Source organism: Pelodiscus sinensis, chromosome 9 (genome assembly GCF_052426305.1).
Source record: "Pelodiscus sinensis isolate ZL-2025 chromosome 9, ASM5242630v1, whole genome shotgun sequence".
NCBI classification, from domain to species: domain Eukaryota; kingdom Metazoa; phylum Chordata; order Testudines; family Trionychidae; genus Pelodiscus; species Pelodiscus sinensis.
Genome location: NC_143060.1, coordinates 49,051,431 through 49,068,840, shown reverse-complemented (window position 1 = coordinate 49,068,840; position 17,410 = coordinate 49,051,431). Strand labels below are relative to the sequence as shown.

Genomic DNA, 17,410 nt, shown 5'->3' with positions numbered 1-17,410 from the left:
CAGGGATTTTCTAAGATACTTAATTCTGCTTTAATGTAGGGAGATGGACTACATGATCTCAAGTTCATCGCCAGCCCTACATTTCTAAGATTGTGTGTTCCCAGCTCACCAATGTGAACATGTTCTTACTTGGAAATAAAATGCAAACTCCTACCATTGCAAACTGGTCATTGTGACCATTTCCATCTGCTTCACACGTCACATATCTCAACACCATACTTCTAAATCCTTCCTGACATTTATGTTAGAGTGAGAGAGTGTTATATCTTTTTATATTTGTAATTTAGGTTTAATAATGTAGTAATGTAAGGTAACATATTTAACGTTTAACATTTTATTAATTAAGCTCTTTAGTTAAATGTACATGTCTTTGTTTTAAAGTTTAGTGAGTTTAGTAAGTCAAGAGACAGAGTTTTGGTATTGTGTCTATGTTAATGAGATTAGAGGAATGCTGAAAGCTGGAGTTTTAATTGTTTGATTTACAATGTCTTTTTCTTTGCTCAAAATGAGATGCTGTTGTTTATGCTTTTCTTTGAAGGTCCTTGTAAAGATTGTTTATGGGTGAAAGTGTTATGTATGTGTCAAGATAAAGGTGTGAAGGTCATCCTCAGAGCCAGATGGCCAAGGAAGGAGGGGTGATACGGGTGAAGACAGACTGACTGGCATCAGAAGAACCATCACTGTGTATCCAAGGTCAAGGATTGACAGATTGATAGCTCTACAGTGAAGGTAGAATCCCTAAAGGACAATTGTTTATAGAATGAGCTTTTCAGAGAACAAGGAAAGAGGATTATAAAAGCAAGGTGCCTTGCTATGGGTCTTTGGGTTCATCTTGCCACCAACTCCAGGAGAGCATCGGATTGTGACCGACAAAGGCCCTGCTCCCACTCTGTGATCGACCTAGCTGGCCACTAGATTGATCCAGGCTCTGGACTGGTAACTATAACATCGTCTGGCAGGACTGTGTGTGTATGGTGCCTGTGTGTGAGTGACTGAAAAGCATATGCTACTGCTGTATTCTCAATAAATGTGGTGTACTGCCTTCTCCCCTATAAAAGATCTTGTGTGCTTTGTTTAAGCATAACATTTATATTGCACCCTAAGTGCACAGTACTCTTGACTAGAAATATGGGATACCGCTTAATAAAAAGGCACTCCTCCAAAGGAAGGTTTATTTATTTATTGTGCCAATTTTGTAGACTATTCTGTTGTGAAATACCCCAGAGTGATAGATCCTTAAAACCAGAGGATAGTAACTAAGAAACCTAAAGCAAGAATAATCACCAGAAAAATCTGGAAGATTTTGTGCTCTGATGCTTTCCTCACTAATGCACTTGGGGAGAGGAGTCCATCCTTCTTTGAGGCACTGTATAGCCCCCTTTTCATTTTGTTCTGGAATCATGTGATCACCTGTATGTAAAGTAATAATAATCCCCAGAAAGTTCTTAAGATTTTGTGCTCTGGTGCTTTACTCACTAATGCACTTGGGGAGAGGAGTCCATCCTTCTTTGCGGCATTGTATATTCCCCTCCTCATTTCCTTCAGGTGTCGTGTAACCAGCCAGACACCTGTCTGTATCTTCTTCATTTAAATCAAATCTGTCCTTATTTTGGGTGTAATAACCATAGTCTATCTAAGCTTTTTCACGTTTCTAAAATAGAGAATGACATTACCTGAAGATAAATACTGTTAATTCTTCAGGTGGTTTTTTTTGTAAGAATCAGCTGACTATAGAAGAGGTACATCTGAAATGAAATGGAGCATCACTATTTTAAAAGTTTTTGAACAACCCATTCCTTCAGACTTTTGAAAGTGGGAGAGGAACACAAGAAATCATCAGCGTGCATGCCAGTGTTTCTTGTCTCTCAGATCATTCCTGATACTGACTTGCCAAAGCTAATCTCAAGAATGGTTGGGCTGAAAATGGTTATTTTGGTTCCAACACTGCTGGCTCTTATTTTGTGAGAAAAGTTCTGCCTTTTTATTCTGTGCTGATGATGGGAAGCAGCTTCATAGTTTATGCACCTGACAAATCATAAGGGGCTCATCAGTGAGAAAGACAGTGATGAAATATCATTATCACTTAATCTGCCTTCTTCAGGGACAGCCTTTTTCCCACTGCAGTACTTCCACAGTTGTGATCAATACAACATACATACTGGATCCCCTCAGTTTGAATGACAGGATGTAACCAACAGGATATTATCCATGAGAGGCATTCACATTTTGGAATTCCCTCCAGGATATTATTTTCTTAAACCCCAGAAACATGCTCATCTTGTCACAGAAGACAACGACATGCCTCATACATATTCCAAGGTCTTCACAATCTAACTTTTAGAAATAACACAGCAAATGGGGGGTGGCAGATAGCGGGAAACAGCTGGGTGAAGAAGTTTGAGAGTTACAGAAATACAGTCATGGCATTGGCATGTCAAGTCACCTGATAGAACTAGTATTTTTGAATGTATATTAGGCATGTCTACAGTTTTTTAACCAGCCCCTCAATAGAAGATAAATATTGCTTACTTTTATAGATACATCTTGGAGGAGGCATCCAGTTATTCTTTGTACATACAGCTTTGGCTTCTGGATTTTCAGGTCTATAATCACGCCAACATTCATATGAAATTTCATCATCTTCTTTATATCTCCAATAACGAAGTAGAAAATGGCCATTTGCTAAATAATTAGTATCACATATTTCTAAAAAAAGGGAAGAAAAGATGTGAGTTCAGGGAGCAAATGAAAGTCAAACATTTAACAAAGAAAAAAAGAAAACAAAAATAAACTAATCACAGTTGAGGAATCACCTGCTAAGGTGGAGGAGGAAAAGCCTGGTCCCCCCAAGACTGGGAGGTCTGCAGCCACAACTCCCAGGAGGAAACATAGGGGAGTGGTGATTGGGGACTTTTTTTGAGGGGGATGGGATCACTCATCTGACATCCTGATATGGCATTCCAAGTGCTATATGAGACATTAAAGAGGGATTGTCAAGGAATATCTGAACCTCTGATTACTACCCCCATGCTACTAACCATTGTGGGCACTAAAACTATTGTGAGGCATGACCCTCAGAAGATCAGAAGTGACAAGAGGGCTCTGGGAGAAAGAGTGAAGGGGTTGGGAGAATCGGTGGTGTTCTCTTCTATCTTTTCAGTCAATGGTTGGAGTGGAAGAAGAGACAGATGCATCCTGGTAATACTGGCTGCAAAGTTCATATCAAAAGGAGAGTTTTGGCTTCCTTGACCACAGGATCTTGATCCAGGAAGAATAAGCAGTAAACAGAGATGGGGGTCACCTATCAAGGAAGGGGAAGAGCATATTTGGATACAGACTGGCTAACTTAGGGTATGTCTACACTACAAAGTTAGTTCGAACTAATGGACGTTAGTTCGAACTAACTTTCATAGGCACTACACTAGCACTCCATTAGTTTGAATTTAATTCGAACTAACGGAGCGCTTAGTTCGAACTAGGTAAACATCATTCCACGAGGATTAAGCCTAGTTCGAACTTACTAGTTCGAATTAAGGGCTGTGTAGACCCTTAATTCGAACTAGTGGGAGGCTAGCCCTTCCCAGCTTGCCCTGGTGGCCACTCTGGCCAACACCAGGCAAACTCTACTGCCCCCCTCCCGGCCCCGGAGCCCTTAAAGGGCCACGGGCTGGCTACACAGTTTGTGCCAGTTGCAAGGCTGCCAGCACCCATGCCAGCACACCCAGCAGCTGACACCCATGAGCCAGCCACCCGATGCCCCCCAGCCCTCCCCCTCTTCCCGGGACCAGCCTGGCGGCTCCCAGGACCCTGCCCAGGGCCGCAAGAGGCGGGCACCCGCGTGGTTTAGTGCGGAGATCGTGGACCTCATCGAAGTTTGGGGGGAAGCCTCCAATGTCCACGATCTCCGCACTAGCCACAGGAACGCGGCAGTCTACGGCCGCATGGCTGCCAGCCTGGCCGCCAGGGGCCACCAGCGCAGCTGGGAGCAGGTGCGCTGAAAAATCAAGGACCTGCAGCAGTCCTACTCCTGGGCCTGCCTGCCAGGGGCCGACCCGGAGGCGTGCCCCCACTTCCAGGCTCTGGACCGCCTCCTGGGGGCTCATGCCGTCCCTGCCCCCTGGGACGTGATAGACCCCGGGGCAGAGGGACCGCTCCAGGAGACGGAGGAGGAGGAGGAGGGCTCCAAGAGCCAGGAGCCTGCCAGCAGTCTGCCCAGGACCTGGGACCCCCGAGGCACCCCACAGAGCCGCTCACCTGTGTCGTCCGAGGCCAGGGAGGCGTCAACCTGTGAGTACCATCGTGCTCCCCTATGTGTACGGGGGGCTGGGGCGAGAGGGAGCCCTGGGACTGTGCGTCTGGGCCTTGCCCACCATGGAGCAGCAGCTGGGGATCCTGCAGGGGCCCTGGCCTTGCAGAGGGGAGCTGGGTTTCACACACCTGGGCCCCTGGGGTAATTGACCGCTGTTCTGGTTTCACCACAGCCGCAGCACCTGGGCCTGCACGGCGCACCACCCTGCCTGCAGCAGCTGCCCGTGCCCGGGCAAGCAGGAGAGCCAGGAACCAAGAGGAGTACCAGAGGCGGCACCTCCAGTTCCTGGAGCAATAGCTCTGTCTCCAGGACCACTGGGTCCAGGAGGACCTGAGGCTGCGCTGGAGGAGCTTGGAGGCACTGGAGGAGCAGGGCCGTGCCCTCAGAGGCCACCTCCAGAGCCTGCTCAACCGCTTCCCAATTCCTCCTGCTCCCCCTGCTCCCCCTCCCCCTGTTCCCCCTGCTCCTCCTCCTGCTCCTGCTCCTGCTTCCTCCACACCCCCGTCCCTCCTGCCCCCCCCCCCCACAACCATTCCCCACCAACGCCCCCGGACCTGCAGCGTTGTGAGACAGGAGAGGCAGCCGGACCCCCACCCCTTAGCTTTCCTTTCCCTTCCTCCCTTCCCTCCCCTTCCAGCACCCTCGTCCCAGGTTTCCCCCTCCCCTCTTCCACCGTCCTTCCTCCCTCCCTCCCCCCACCCCAGTTATGTAAAATAAACAGACGTTTTTGTTTGAAAAACAGGTGTCTTTATTTGACAGTAGGTAGGGAGGGGAAAGGGGAAGGGGGTAGGGTGGAAGAAGGCCCCAGTGGGGCATGCAGGAAGAGGTCAGTCCTCCTCCTCCACCAGGAAGCTCTCCCGCAGGGCTTCCCGGATCCGGACGGCCCCCCGCTGGGCTTCCCGGACGGCGTCGGTGCGGGGCTAACCGTAGTGTCCAGCCATGCGGTCAGCCTCAACCATCCAGGCTGGCAGGAAAGCCTCCCCATTTCGCTCACATAAATTGTGGAGCACACAACATGCTGCCACCACGGGAGGGATGTTGTGCTCGGCCAGGTCCAGACGGGTGAGGAGGCATCAAGAGCGGGCTTTCAGTTGCCCGAAGGCCCCTTCCACCATGATGCAGGCCCTGGTCAGCCTGGCATTGAAGGCCTGGCGGGAGGGATTGAGGTGCCCCGTGTAGGGCTTTATCAGCCACGGCTGCAGTGGGTAGGCGGCATCCCCCACCAGGCACAGGGGCATGTCCACGTCCCCGACCCTGATGTGGCGGTCGGGGAAGAAGGTCCCGGCCTGCAGCCGCTGGCACACAGAGGAGTTGTGGTGCACCCGGGCGTCGTGTGCTTTGCCGGACCAGCCCACATTAATGTCCGTGAACTGTCCCCGGTGGTCACACATGGCCTGCAGGAGGATGGAGAAGTACCCCTTGCGGTTCACATAACGGGACGCCCGGTGTTCCGGGGCACAGATGGGGATGTGCGTCCCGTCGATGGCCCCCCTGCAGTTGGGGAAGCCGAGGGCGCTGAATCCCTGTGGGTATGTCTACACTACCCCGCTAGTTCGAACTAGCGGGGTAATGTATGCATACCGCACTTGCTAATGAAGCCCGGGATTTGAATTTCCCGGGCTTCATTAGCATAAGCGGGGAGCCGCCATTTTTAAATCCCCGCTGCTTCGAACCCCGTGTAGCGCGGCTACACGGGGCTCGAACTAGGTAGTTCGGACTAGGGTCCTATTCCGAACTACCTTTACTCCTCGTGAAACGAGGTGTACCGGTAGTTCGGAATAGGCACCCTAGTCCGAACTACCTAGTTCGAGCCCCGTGTAGCCGCGCTACACTGGGTTCGAAGCAGCGGGGATTTAAAAATGGCGGCTCCCCGCTTATGCTAATGAAGCCCGGGAAATTCAAATCCCGGGCTTCAGGAGCAAGTGCGGTATGCATACATTACCCTCCTAGTTCGAACTAGGAGGGTAGTGTAGACATACCCCGGATGACAGCGTCCGGGTCGGCGAGGTGGACCACCCTGCGGAGCAGCACCCGGTTGATGGCCTTGACCATCTGCAGAGAGAGACACAGCAAAGCGCCAATCAGTGGGGCGCCTGGGTGGCTGGGAGCGTTCGTGCCCTGGCAGTGCCCCGCGCCCCACTCCCAGAAGCAAACCCCCCTGGCGGCGTCTAGTACGGCCGGGACAGACCGACCCCTCCGGTGCGGGGCGCTTTCGCCTCCTCCCGCCCCCCCCTTTGTCCCTGTGGTGGCCCATCCCCTCCTTGCAGCCCTCCTCCCCCGGCGCAGTGGCCGACGAGTGCCATACCTGCATGAGCACCGCTCTGACGGTGGATCTCCCCACACCGAACTGGTTCCCGACGGATCGGTAGCTGTCCGGCGTGGAGAGCTTCCAGAGGGCGATGGCCACCCGATTCTGGAGGGGGATGGCAGGCCTCATGCGAGTGTCCCTTCTGCGCAGGGCAGGGGCGAGCCACTCGCAGAGCTCCAGGAAGGTGTCCCTCCTCATCCTGAAGTTCTGGGTCCACTGTCGGTCTTCCCAGCGCTCCAGGACGATGCGGTCCCACCAGTCGTTGCTGGTGTCCAGACTCCAGATGCGGCGGGGCACGCATGTGCTGGGGCACCGCCGCGACTCCTCCACGGCCCCCAGGGTGGCCAGGTGGAGAGGCAGGGGGCTGACGTGCACCAGGTGGTGCAAGGCAGCCTCGAGCCATTGCTGGCAGGCTTGCAGCAGCCAGTCCAGAAAGTGCACCAGAAGGTGCAGGGCGAGCTCTGGCTCCATGTTGCCACCTGCGGCGGTGTCCCCGAAGGGAAGCATTGATACAGACGGGCACAGAGACCAACCCTTTGCTGCCCCTCGGCGAGGTTGGCAAGCAAGCAGGAAAAGCTGAGAACCGGCTCTCCGTGGGGGTTCCTTTAAGCACGAGCCTCAGATAGCCTCAGACAGCAGCCACACAAAGCAACTACTAACCTGATGCCCTGCCAGAACTGGTTTCAGCCGCCCTTAAATGCGCCCCTGCGTCCAATCAGTGTGGACGCGCTAGTTCGAATTAGCAAAATGCTAATTTGAACTAGTTTTTAGTTCTAGATGCGTTAGTTCGAATTAACTAATTCGAACTAAGTTAGTTCGAATTAGCGCTGTAGTGTAGACGTACCCCCAGTGAGAAGGCTACAAATAGCGAAAAAAGGGAGGACATGTTGGCTTGTTGGTTTAAAAATGTATACTCTTGCACTGATGTTGAGATGGAAGTAGGAGACAGACTTTATGAAAATTTCTAAGTAAGAATAAGAGGGTAAAAACAAGGGTGATGTTATAATAGGGGTCTACTACAGACCATTTACCCAGGCAGAAGTAGTGTTTTTTAAAAACCTAACCATATCATCCAAAGTAGAAGTTTGGGGGTGATGGAGGACTTCGATGACCCAGACACCTGTTGAGAAAAATAACACAGCAGGGCAAAGATTATCTAACTAGATTGGAGATATCTTTTATTAGAGAAGGTGGAGAAAATTATTAAGGCAGAGACTGTTCTAGATTTGATTGTAAAAAATGGGGAGGAATGGTTGAGAATTTGAAAGAGGAAGACAGCTTAGATGAAAGTGATCATGAAATGGTGGAGTTCACGATTCTAAGAAATAGTAAAAGCGAGAACAGGAAAATAAGGACAGTGGATTTAAAAAATGCAGACTTTAGCAAACTCAGTGAATTGATAAGTAAGATCCCATGGAAAGCAACTCTAAGAGGAAAAACATATGAAGATAAATGTAATTTTTCAAAGGGACATTATTAAGGGCACAAGAGCACATCACTCTGCTGCATAAAAAAGGGTATGTCTACACTACAGCGCTAGTTCGAACTAACTTAGTTCGAATTAGTTAATTCGAACTAAGCTAGTTCGAACTAACGCATCTAGAACTAAAAACTAGTTCGAACTAGCGTTTTGCTAGTTCGAACTAGTAAGTCCACATTGAGTGGACTCTGAACAGGGCTTAAGGCTGGCCGGAAGCAGTGCCGGCAGGGCATAAAAGGAGGACTTAGAGCATGGAGATGCTGTCTCAGGCTAGCAGAGGGCTGCGCTTAAAGGGTCCCGACCCCCACCCCGGACACACAGTTCTAAGGGGTGCCCCGCTTGCAAAGACGTTCTGGCTTGGAGTGCCCTGAGTGCCCACACTGGGCACATCACACCACTCAGCCATCAGCCCGGCTGCACTTGCCGCAGGCTGCCATCTGGGGAGAGGGAGTAATTGGGGGGCTGCAGGAGAGCTTCCACCCCCAGAAGCCCGCAGAGCCAGCCCAGTCCTCCCCATCGGGGGCTCGTACCCCATTCCTCCCTCACCTCCTTCCACTTACCCTTCCTTAGCCCCCCTTCTTATTGATGTACAAAATAAAGATAACGTTTCTTCCAACATTGACTCTGTCTTTATTGAAAAAAAACTGGGGGAGACTGGGAAAAGGAGGTGGGAGAGGGGAAGAAAAAGGCTGGGAGAGGGGAGGGCAACTAACATGATCAGGGGTTGGGAACAGGTCCCAGATGAAGAAAGGCTACAGAGACTGGGACTGTTCAGCTTAGAAAAGAGGAGACGGAGGGGGGACAGGATAGAGGTCTCTAAAAGCAGGGGTTGGGTGGAGAGGGTGCATTCAGAAAAGTTCTTCCTGAGTTCCCATAAAGAAGGACTAGAGGACACCAAAGGAAAGGAATGGGTAGCAGGCTTCAAACTAGTAAGAGAAAGTTGTTCTTCTTGACAAAGCAAATAGTTAACCTGTGGAACTCCTTGCTGCAGGAGGCTGTGAAGGCTACAACTAGAACAGAGTTTAAAGGGAAGTGAGATCAAGTCATGGAGGTTGGGTCCATGGAGTCCTATTAGCCAGAGGGTAGGAGTGGTGTCCCTGCCCAAAGTTTGTGGAAGGCTGGAGAGGGATGGCACGAGACAAATGGCTTCGTCATTGTCTTCGGTCCATCCCCTCCAGGGTCCCTAGGGTTGGCCGCTGTTGGCAGACAGGCTACTGGGCTAGATGGACCTTTGGTCTGACCCAGTACGGCCATTGTAAGCTCAGGGCTCAGGGTCGGGGGTCTCAGTGGACCCCCTTGATTTTCATGCACACCTGGTCCTGGGTGGCCAGGCTGGCAGCTCTCCTGTCCTAGACGGCCACTTTCCTGTGCCTAGTGCGGAGATCGTGGACGAGGTCCACGATGTCCGCACTAGCCCAGGAAGGTGCCCGCCTCTTGCGGTCCCGGGCAAGCTCCCGGGAGCCGCCAGCCTGGTCCCGGCAAGAGGGGGTGGGCTGGGGGGCATCGGGTGGGTGGCTCTGTGCCGTGCCAGGTGCAGGGTCTGCTAGCTGGGTGCTGGCAGGCTTGCACCTGGCACGGGCACCGTAGCCAGCCCGTGCCCCTTTAAGGGGTCCGGGGCTGGGAGGGGGGCATAGAGTTTCCCTTGTGTTGGCCAGAGTGGCCACCAGGGAAACCTGGGGAGGGCTAGCCTCCCACTAGTTCGAACTAAAGGGCTACACAGCCCTTAGTTCGAACTAGCTAGTTCGAACTAGGCGTTAGTCCTCGTAAAATGAGGTTTACCTAGTTCGAACTAAGCGCTCCGCTAGTTCGATTCAAATTCGAACTAGCGGAGCGCTAGTGTAGCACCTATTAAAGTTAGTTGGAACTAACGTCCGTTAGTTCGAACTAACTTTGTAGTGTAGACATACCCAAAGATAGGAAGTATGGCAAGAGACCAACCTGGCTTAACCAGAGATCTTGAATGATCTAGAAATCAAAAAGGATTCCTATAAAAAGTGGAAACTAGGTCACAATATGCAGGAAAAATATAAACAAACAACACACAAAAAGACAGAATTAGAAATGCAAAGGCACAAAAGAAGCTCAATCTAGCCACAGACCTGAAGGGTAACAAAAAAACATTCTACAAATACATTAGAAGCAATAGGAATAGCAAGACAGTGTAGAGCCAGTACTCAAAGAACAAGGAAAAACAACAGAAAATGTGAAACTGGCAGAGGTGCCTAATGACTTTCTTTCAGTTTCCAACAAAGTTGCTGGTGACTGAATACCTAATACAGTGAATGCCACTGAAAATGGGATAGGATCAGATAGGGAAAGAACAAGTTAAAAATGTCTTATACAAGTTTGTGATGGATGGGAGGAGTTCTGGCCAGCACCCAGTGACTAAAGGGTTAAACTCAAGTAGCTAGCAAGGCTTTTGGCAGAAGAACCCATGGGGATAAAGTGCTGAAATCTGAATTGTATTTAGATACCGTGGCTGCTCTCTTTGAAAAAGAATTCTAAGTTAAGGGTTGGAGGGAGCAGATGCAGTGATCAGAATTACTATGCCTATAAAAAATATTGGACATGGGAGTGAATTGGGCCTTGAAGTACAGATCAGCATGGATCGTGAGTAGAGGTTAAAGGTGTATTTAATCACAGTCAGGGTATTTTTCTCTGTTTGGTTGTTTGGTTAAACTTCTCTGTGTGAATCTATGTCTTCCCTCCCCTATTCACTAAGAACGTACACTGCGTTTTAATTTGTTTTACTCATTTGCTCTGTAACACCTAGCAACTAAGCATGCTTCATCAAGGCTATCTTGGTGTTTTGTTAATAAAATCACCTTTTTAAGGCAATGATTTGAGTCTTGTGTCCTGGAAAGAAACAGGAGGTCTGTCTCTGTGAGTGTCTGCACACTTCAGACTAAGGGTTTGTCTAGATTACACCTCTCTGTGGACAAAGAGATGTAGGGTAGGCACGTTGAAATTGCTAATGAAGCTGGGATTTAAATATCCTGTGCCTTATTAGCATAAACATGGCTGCTGCTTTTTTTGAAATGGAGTTTTTTCGAAAAACAGTCAGTCTAGATGCAGATCTGTCAAAAATAAAGCCTTTTTTGACAGATCTTGTAAACCTCATTTTTTGAGGAATACAGGATCTGTCGAAAAAGACTTTATTTTCGACAAATACGTGTCTAGACTGCTGGGTTTTTTTTCCAAAAAACTCCATTTAGAAAAAAAAGCAGTGGCCATGTTTATGTTAATGAGGCACAGGTTATTTAAATCCCAGCTTCATTAGCAATTTCGACATGCTTGATTTGCATTCCTCTGTCAGTGGAGGGAACATAAGGACATAAGAACATAAGAACGGCCGTACTGGGTCAGACCAAAGGTTCATCTAGCCCAGTAGCCTGTCTGCCGACAGTGGCCAACAACAGGTGCCCCAGAGAGGGTGGACCGAAGACAATGATCAAGCAATTTGTCTCCTGCCATTCCTCTCCAGCCTCTGACAAACAGAGGCCAGGGACACCATTTCTATCCCCTGGCTAATAGCCTTTTATGGACCTAACCTCCATGAAATTATCTAGCTTCTCTTTAAACTCTGTTATAGTCCTAGCCTTCACAGCCTCCTCTGGCAAGGAGTTCCACAGGTTGACTACATGCTGTGTGAAGAAGAACTTTCTTTTATTAGTTTTAAACTTGCTACCAATTAATTTAATTTGGTGTCCTCTAGTTTTTCTATTAGGGGAACTAATGAATAACTTTTCTTTATCTGCCCTCTCCACCCCACTCGTACTTTTATAGACCTCTATCATATCCCCCCTCAGTCTCCTCTTTTCTAAACTGAAAAGTCCCTGTCGCTTTAACCTCTCTTCATATGGGACCCGTTCCAAACCCCTAATCATTTTAGTTGCCCTTTTCTGAACCCTTTCCAAGGCCAAAATATCTTTTTTGAGGTGAGGAGAACACATCTGTACACAATATTCAAGATGTGGGTGTACCATAGTTTTTTACAGGGACAGTAAGATATTCTGGGTCTTATTTTCTATCCCTTTCTTAATAATTCCTAGCATCCCATTTGCCTTTTTGACCGCCGCTGCACACTGCGAACTAGGAGGGCAATGTAGGCATACCGCACTTGCAAATGAAGCCCGGGATTTGAATTTCCCGGGCTTCATTTGTATAAGCGGGGCACTGCCATTTTTAAAACCCCGCTCGTTCGAACCCCGTGCAGCGCGGCTACACGGGGCACGAACTAGGTAGTTCGGACTAGGCTTCCTAGTCTGAACTACCGTTACTCCTCATAACCAATAGCCTAGTTCAAACTACCTAGTTCGTGCCCCGTGTAGCCGCACTGCACGGGATTCGAACGAGCGGGGTTTTAAAAATGGCGGCGCCCCGCTTATACAAATGAAGCCCAGGAAATTCAAATCCCGGGCTTCATTTGCAAGTGCGGTATGCCTACATTACCCTCCTAGTTCAAACTAGGAGGGTAGTGTAGACATACCCTAATAGATTAGTAATACATGATTTCCCTTTACAGAAACCATGGTGACTTTTGTCCAGCAACTTATGTTCTTCTACATGCCTCACAATTTTATTCTTTGAGGGATGCAGTCTAGACGTAGCCTAAGAGGTCAGCTACCAGAGACTGCAGTTATTTTCTCTTTGTTTTCAAGCTCCCTTGTGCTAAAGGAGCTTAGGGGTCCTCCTCTGGGAAAAGTCCAGTTGCTTTCTTTCTGAGTTCAAGAATAAAGGGTTTTTTCTTTTATTTCACTTGGTGGTGTAAGTTCCCATCCCCTGCAAAAGTCAGTGAATCTGTGATACTGGGGAGTTTTTGTAAGCAGAGCCTATACAGGCAGGGTATTTAAGGTCTGTTGTAGGCCCCCATCCTCTCCACTGGGAGTGCCAGAGTGGGGAACAGCCCTGACAGGGGCCTAATGATTTTGTTTTGGTTTTCACCAAAGTTGCTGGTGACTGAATTCCTAACACAGTGAATGCCAGTGAAAATGGGATAGGATCAGATAGGGAAAGAACAAATTAAAAATGACTTATACAGGTTACATGTCTTTAAATCACCAGGGTCTGAGTAAATGTCTTGTGGAATACTGATGCAGCTGACTGAGGTAATATTTGAGCCATTATCTTTGAAAAGTCATGGAAAATGCGAGAGATTCCAGAAGACTGGAAAGGGCAAATATATTACCTGTCTATAAAAATGGAAAGAAAGACAACCTGGAGAATTAGAGGTTAGTCAGTATAATTCCTGTACCCAGAAAGTTAATAACATCTAGACGATAAACTTAAAAAACAAACAAATGGTCTGGTAGCACTTTATAGACTAACAAAACATGTAGGTGGTATCATGAGCTTTTGTGAGCACAGCCCACTTCTTCGGATGACTGGTGTTTTGTTTTCAGGATGTGCAGGCCCAAACTAAAGAGGGGAGAAGGGAAAGGGAGGAAAGGAAAAAAATGAATGGGGTGGGAAACAAGGATCAGAGGGTATGAAAATATCAAAGGGAAAAACAAATGGGCAGAACTGATAACCTATAAGCACCTAAAGTTTGCAGATAAGGATCATAGGATATCAATTAGATAGGAAGGGTACTAACTCAAGAATCTACACAAAGAGCTGCTGGCACCTTCATTGAATGGTAGGCGGATAATATTCCAGCCATCCGTTATCTCGATTGAGGAGGTCATCAATGTCAGAATTGAATTTGTAGAAGATAGTAAGTTGACAAGTAATAATCAGCATGAATTTGTTGGGTCAAACAAACCTGATAGCTTTCTTTGATGGGGGTAACAAGCCTTGTGATTAGAGGAAGCAGTAGATGTGGTACATTTGGACTTTAGTAAAGTTTTTGATAGTGTCTTGCACGTTCCTCTAATTCACAAACTAGGAAAATTAAACTAGATAGAGCTACTATTGATTGGCACAAAGCTTGTTGGAAAATCATTCCTAGGCAATAGTTATCAATGGACAAACTGAAGAAAGTCCAGAGAAGAGAAACAAAAACGATTAAAGGTCTAGAGTACATTACCTAAAAGAAAAGATTGGAAATATTGGGTTTCTTTAGTATGGAAAAGAGAAGACTGAGAGACGGCATGGTAACCATTTTCAAGTACATAAAAGGTTGTTATAAGGAGCAGGGAGACAAATTCTGCTTAACTTGTGAGGATAGGACAAAAAGCAATGGGCTGAAATGGCACCAAGAGAAGTTGAGGTTGGACATTAGGAAAAATTTCCCAACAGTCAGGGTAGTTCAGCACTGGAATGAATTAACCAGGGAAGTTGTGAAATTTCTGTCATTTGAGATTTGTAAGAGCAAGTTTGACAAACACTTGTCAAGAATGATCCAGATCAGTCCTGGGAAAAATATGTCCCAGGGGCTGGATCTGGCCTGCCCAGCCACTGGATCCGGCCCGCAGATGCAGCGGGGAGCCAAAGACAGATTTCCTTTCTTCCCTGCGGCCATTCCTCCATCCTGCTCAGAAAAGCATTATTCTTTCTCAGCTGTGAGCCTGGAAGAGGGAGGAGGGGTGCTTACTGTCACTCTGCTCTGAGACTAGGCTGTTGTCATCGAATGGGAGATCCTGTAATGGAGACTGGACTTCCAGGAGAAGTCCCAAGGCTTGAAGCCATGCAGACCGGTGCAAAGCCACCCCGTCGAGAGAGATTGTGCCATTGAGTCTGCGGAATCTAGGGCTGCCTGGATGGAAGTTCATTGTGCAGCCCTCCTCTCGCATGGCACTGAGCTCCTGCCTGTCATCATTGGGCAACCTCTCCTTAAACTTTGCAAGGGTATCCCATGATTTGAAGGTGTATCTGCTGAGGATCACTTGCTGATTGCGATTCTTAGCTGTAGACCCCCTGTCGGCTAGACTTTCCTGCCAAACAGGTCAGTCTTTTTTGCTCCATTTAATTTGGGGGTAGGGCCTTTTGGCCTTGTCTTTCCCTCTCCTCGACTGCTGAGACCACAAACAATGAGGGGCAAAGAACTTATAACCTTTGTGTGAAACAAAGTAGCTCCTCTCAACACTTTCAGCTGCCAGAGGGATAGAGGATGGGGTCTGCCATAGGGTCGTGTAATTCGACTGTATTGTCTTTATGACTTGCAGAGCCATCTTAGAGGGCCCTTCATGTGAAAGTATGTCCACCATTGACTCCACAGGTTCCTGTATCTCCTCCATTGGGAGATTCATGTTCTGCACCACCCTGCACAGCAGCTCTTGATATGACCTGTGGTCTACAGGCAGGGGCCCCAAGATGGAGGTGCCTGCCACTTCTTCGACTGGGGAGGATGACGAATAGGCTTGGGTCTGGGCAGTGTCCTTAGCTCTGTCCTTGGGCCCACCCAAAGGACTTTTCCCAGTGGCTGCTCCCTAGACTCAGGAGATGGACTGTCGCCTCTAGGTGGATGGGACTCCATCACAGACAGTGTCCTAAGGAGCACCTGTCCCGAGGAGAATGGGATCTCTGACTTGTGGACACCATCGACCTAGGAGCACCCTGGAACTGACTGGTGATAAGACCAGGGGTCCAGAAGGGCCACTGCACTCATGGAGGCCAATGCTTTTGCTACTGTTCAGGCAGGTCCCTTGTGCTGCATCAAGACCAACTACGCTGAGCTCTGGTTGATACCATGTCTGATTGATTCCAACTGCGACAACCATGATGGTGCCAATGATGACCATGTCGGGGCCTCATCTGGGACCTAGAACAGTGCCAAGGAGATCTGGAAGAGGAACAACACCTGGAACTTCTGGACCATGACCTCGACATGGAAGCCGATTTCTTGCCAATCCTTTGGTGCCAGCCTGGCGCTTAGTGCCGGGATCTCCCTCCGTGATGGCAGTGGAAGGCATTGCACTTGCGATGGGGGACCCTCCGAGGAGGAAGACCTGTTCTGGTACCATTCTGTGGATTGTGGCCTATGGAGCATGGCCTGCTTTCCCCTTGAGTAGTGCGGTCCCAGTGGTGCAGGTGTTTTGTTGCACATCATGAAAACCTTGACCTCTGAGATTTCTATCAGATCCCTGGGCACTTCAAAGATGTCCAGCATCAAAGGGGAGTTCAAGACCTGCACTGGGCTCATGTCTGTCAGTGGAAGGTCACATGCTGAACTAAACAGCACTGGTAAGGGGGCTGGTGTCAACAGCAATTCCTGGAGTTCCCGCACCAGGGATTTTCTCCAGGCATGATCCTGTCTTTATCAGGGCCTATGAGAGGATCTACCTGTGTCCTCTCTCTTGCCCCATGGTGCCAGTGAGGTAGATCTATGGCTCTGCACTGCAGTCTTTGGTGCCGGGGAACTCTGGAGCCAAGAGTCCTTTGTCCTGCTCGGCTTCTGCATTGCATCTCTTACCGAGGTTGGGGTGCTTCACACCGAAGCATGGCTTCCATCAGGAGCTGTTGGAGCCTATGCTCCTGTACTTCTTAGTATGGGGATTAAGGCTTTGGCAAATCTAGCACTTTTCATCACAGAGAAAAACAAAATGAAGACCAAGGAACAAGAGCTACCCCTAAGGACTAGGCACTTGCTAAGCAAGAGCTAGCTATAGTTCCAACGTTGCCATGAACGGTAAGAAGTAAGTGAGGGAAGGTAGGGTTGGCAGTTGTAGGGTCGGCAGTTGTGTGTATATATATATGTGTGTGTGTGTGTGTGTGTGTGTGTGTGTGTTTGTGTGTGTGCTGATATAGTGGTGCTGCTCTAGAGGTCTCCACAGCTGATCCTATGGGAGCTGCTAGGGGAAACGTCTCTGACATTCATACACATAGTGCACGTACACCTGAATTGGATTTGATGTGAACAATCATTCAAAGAAGAACCTTCCTTTCAAATGGCCGAAGGTGCCGTCCACAACCATGTGGACCTTGCTGAACCTAGCACTGAACGTTCCTTCCTTTGGTCCTGGTATCCTGTGCAGGGCTTCATCAGCCAGAAGAGCAGAGGGTAGGCAGCATCTCCCATCATGCATATCGGCATGTCCACTTCCCTGACCCTGATGATGAGGTCTGGGAAAAAAGTGCCTGTGTGCAGCTTCTGGAAGATGCTGGAGTTGCAGTACTTCCTTCCCTGACCACCCCACATAGATGTCGGTGGTCCAGCCTTGGTGGCCCACAAGGGACTTCAGGACCATGGAAAAGTACCCTTTCTGGTTGATGTATTCTGAAGTTTGGTGGTCGGAGGCCTGGATGGAGATATAGGTGCTGCCAATAACCATGTATATACATACACCCGCAGTTGGGGAAGCCCATTGCGGCAAAGCTGGGGACAATGGGGTCCGCATGCATGCACATGTGAGTGAGTGCGTATATGTACCTG

At 48.8% G+C, this 17,410-nt stretch overlaps 2 protein-coding genes across 4 annotated transcripts in view; both read right to left on the bottom strand.

Moving 5' to 3' along the window:
* The window catches only part of LOC102457151 (complement factor H-related protein 1-like), a 71,513-nt gene that overhangs the window by 33,799 nt on the left and 20,304 nt on the right, over window positions 1-17,410 (bottom strand). For 2 of the 3 annotated variants that reach the window (XM_075936708.2, XM_075936706.2), the window contains exon 9: window positions 2,530-2,706. The exons of the other annotated variant lie outside the window; for it this stretch is intronic. In XM_075936708.2, coding sequence (XP_075792823.2) covers window positions 2,530-2,706 — 177 coding nt within the window. The remainder of the gene's footprint in view (window positions 1-2,529; window positions 2,707-17,410) is intronic. 3 annotated transcript variants of the gene reach the window in all.
* Window positions 6,072-9,653, bottom strand: LOC142830603 (uncharacterized). Its single transcript, XM_075936722.2, has 2 exons — window positions 6,615-9,653; window positions 6,072-6,361 (listed from the first exon to the last, which is right to left on the bottom strand). Exons 1-2 carry the CDS (start codon window positions 7,122-7,124, stop codon window positions 6,266-6,268), a joined length of 606 nt encoding a protein of 201 aa, XP_075792837.2. The 5' UTR covers window positions 7,125-9,653; the 3' UTR covers window positions 6,072-6,265.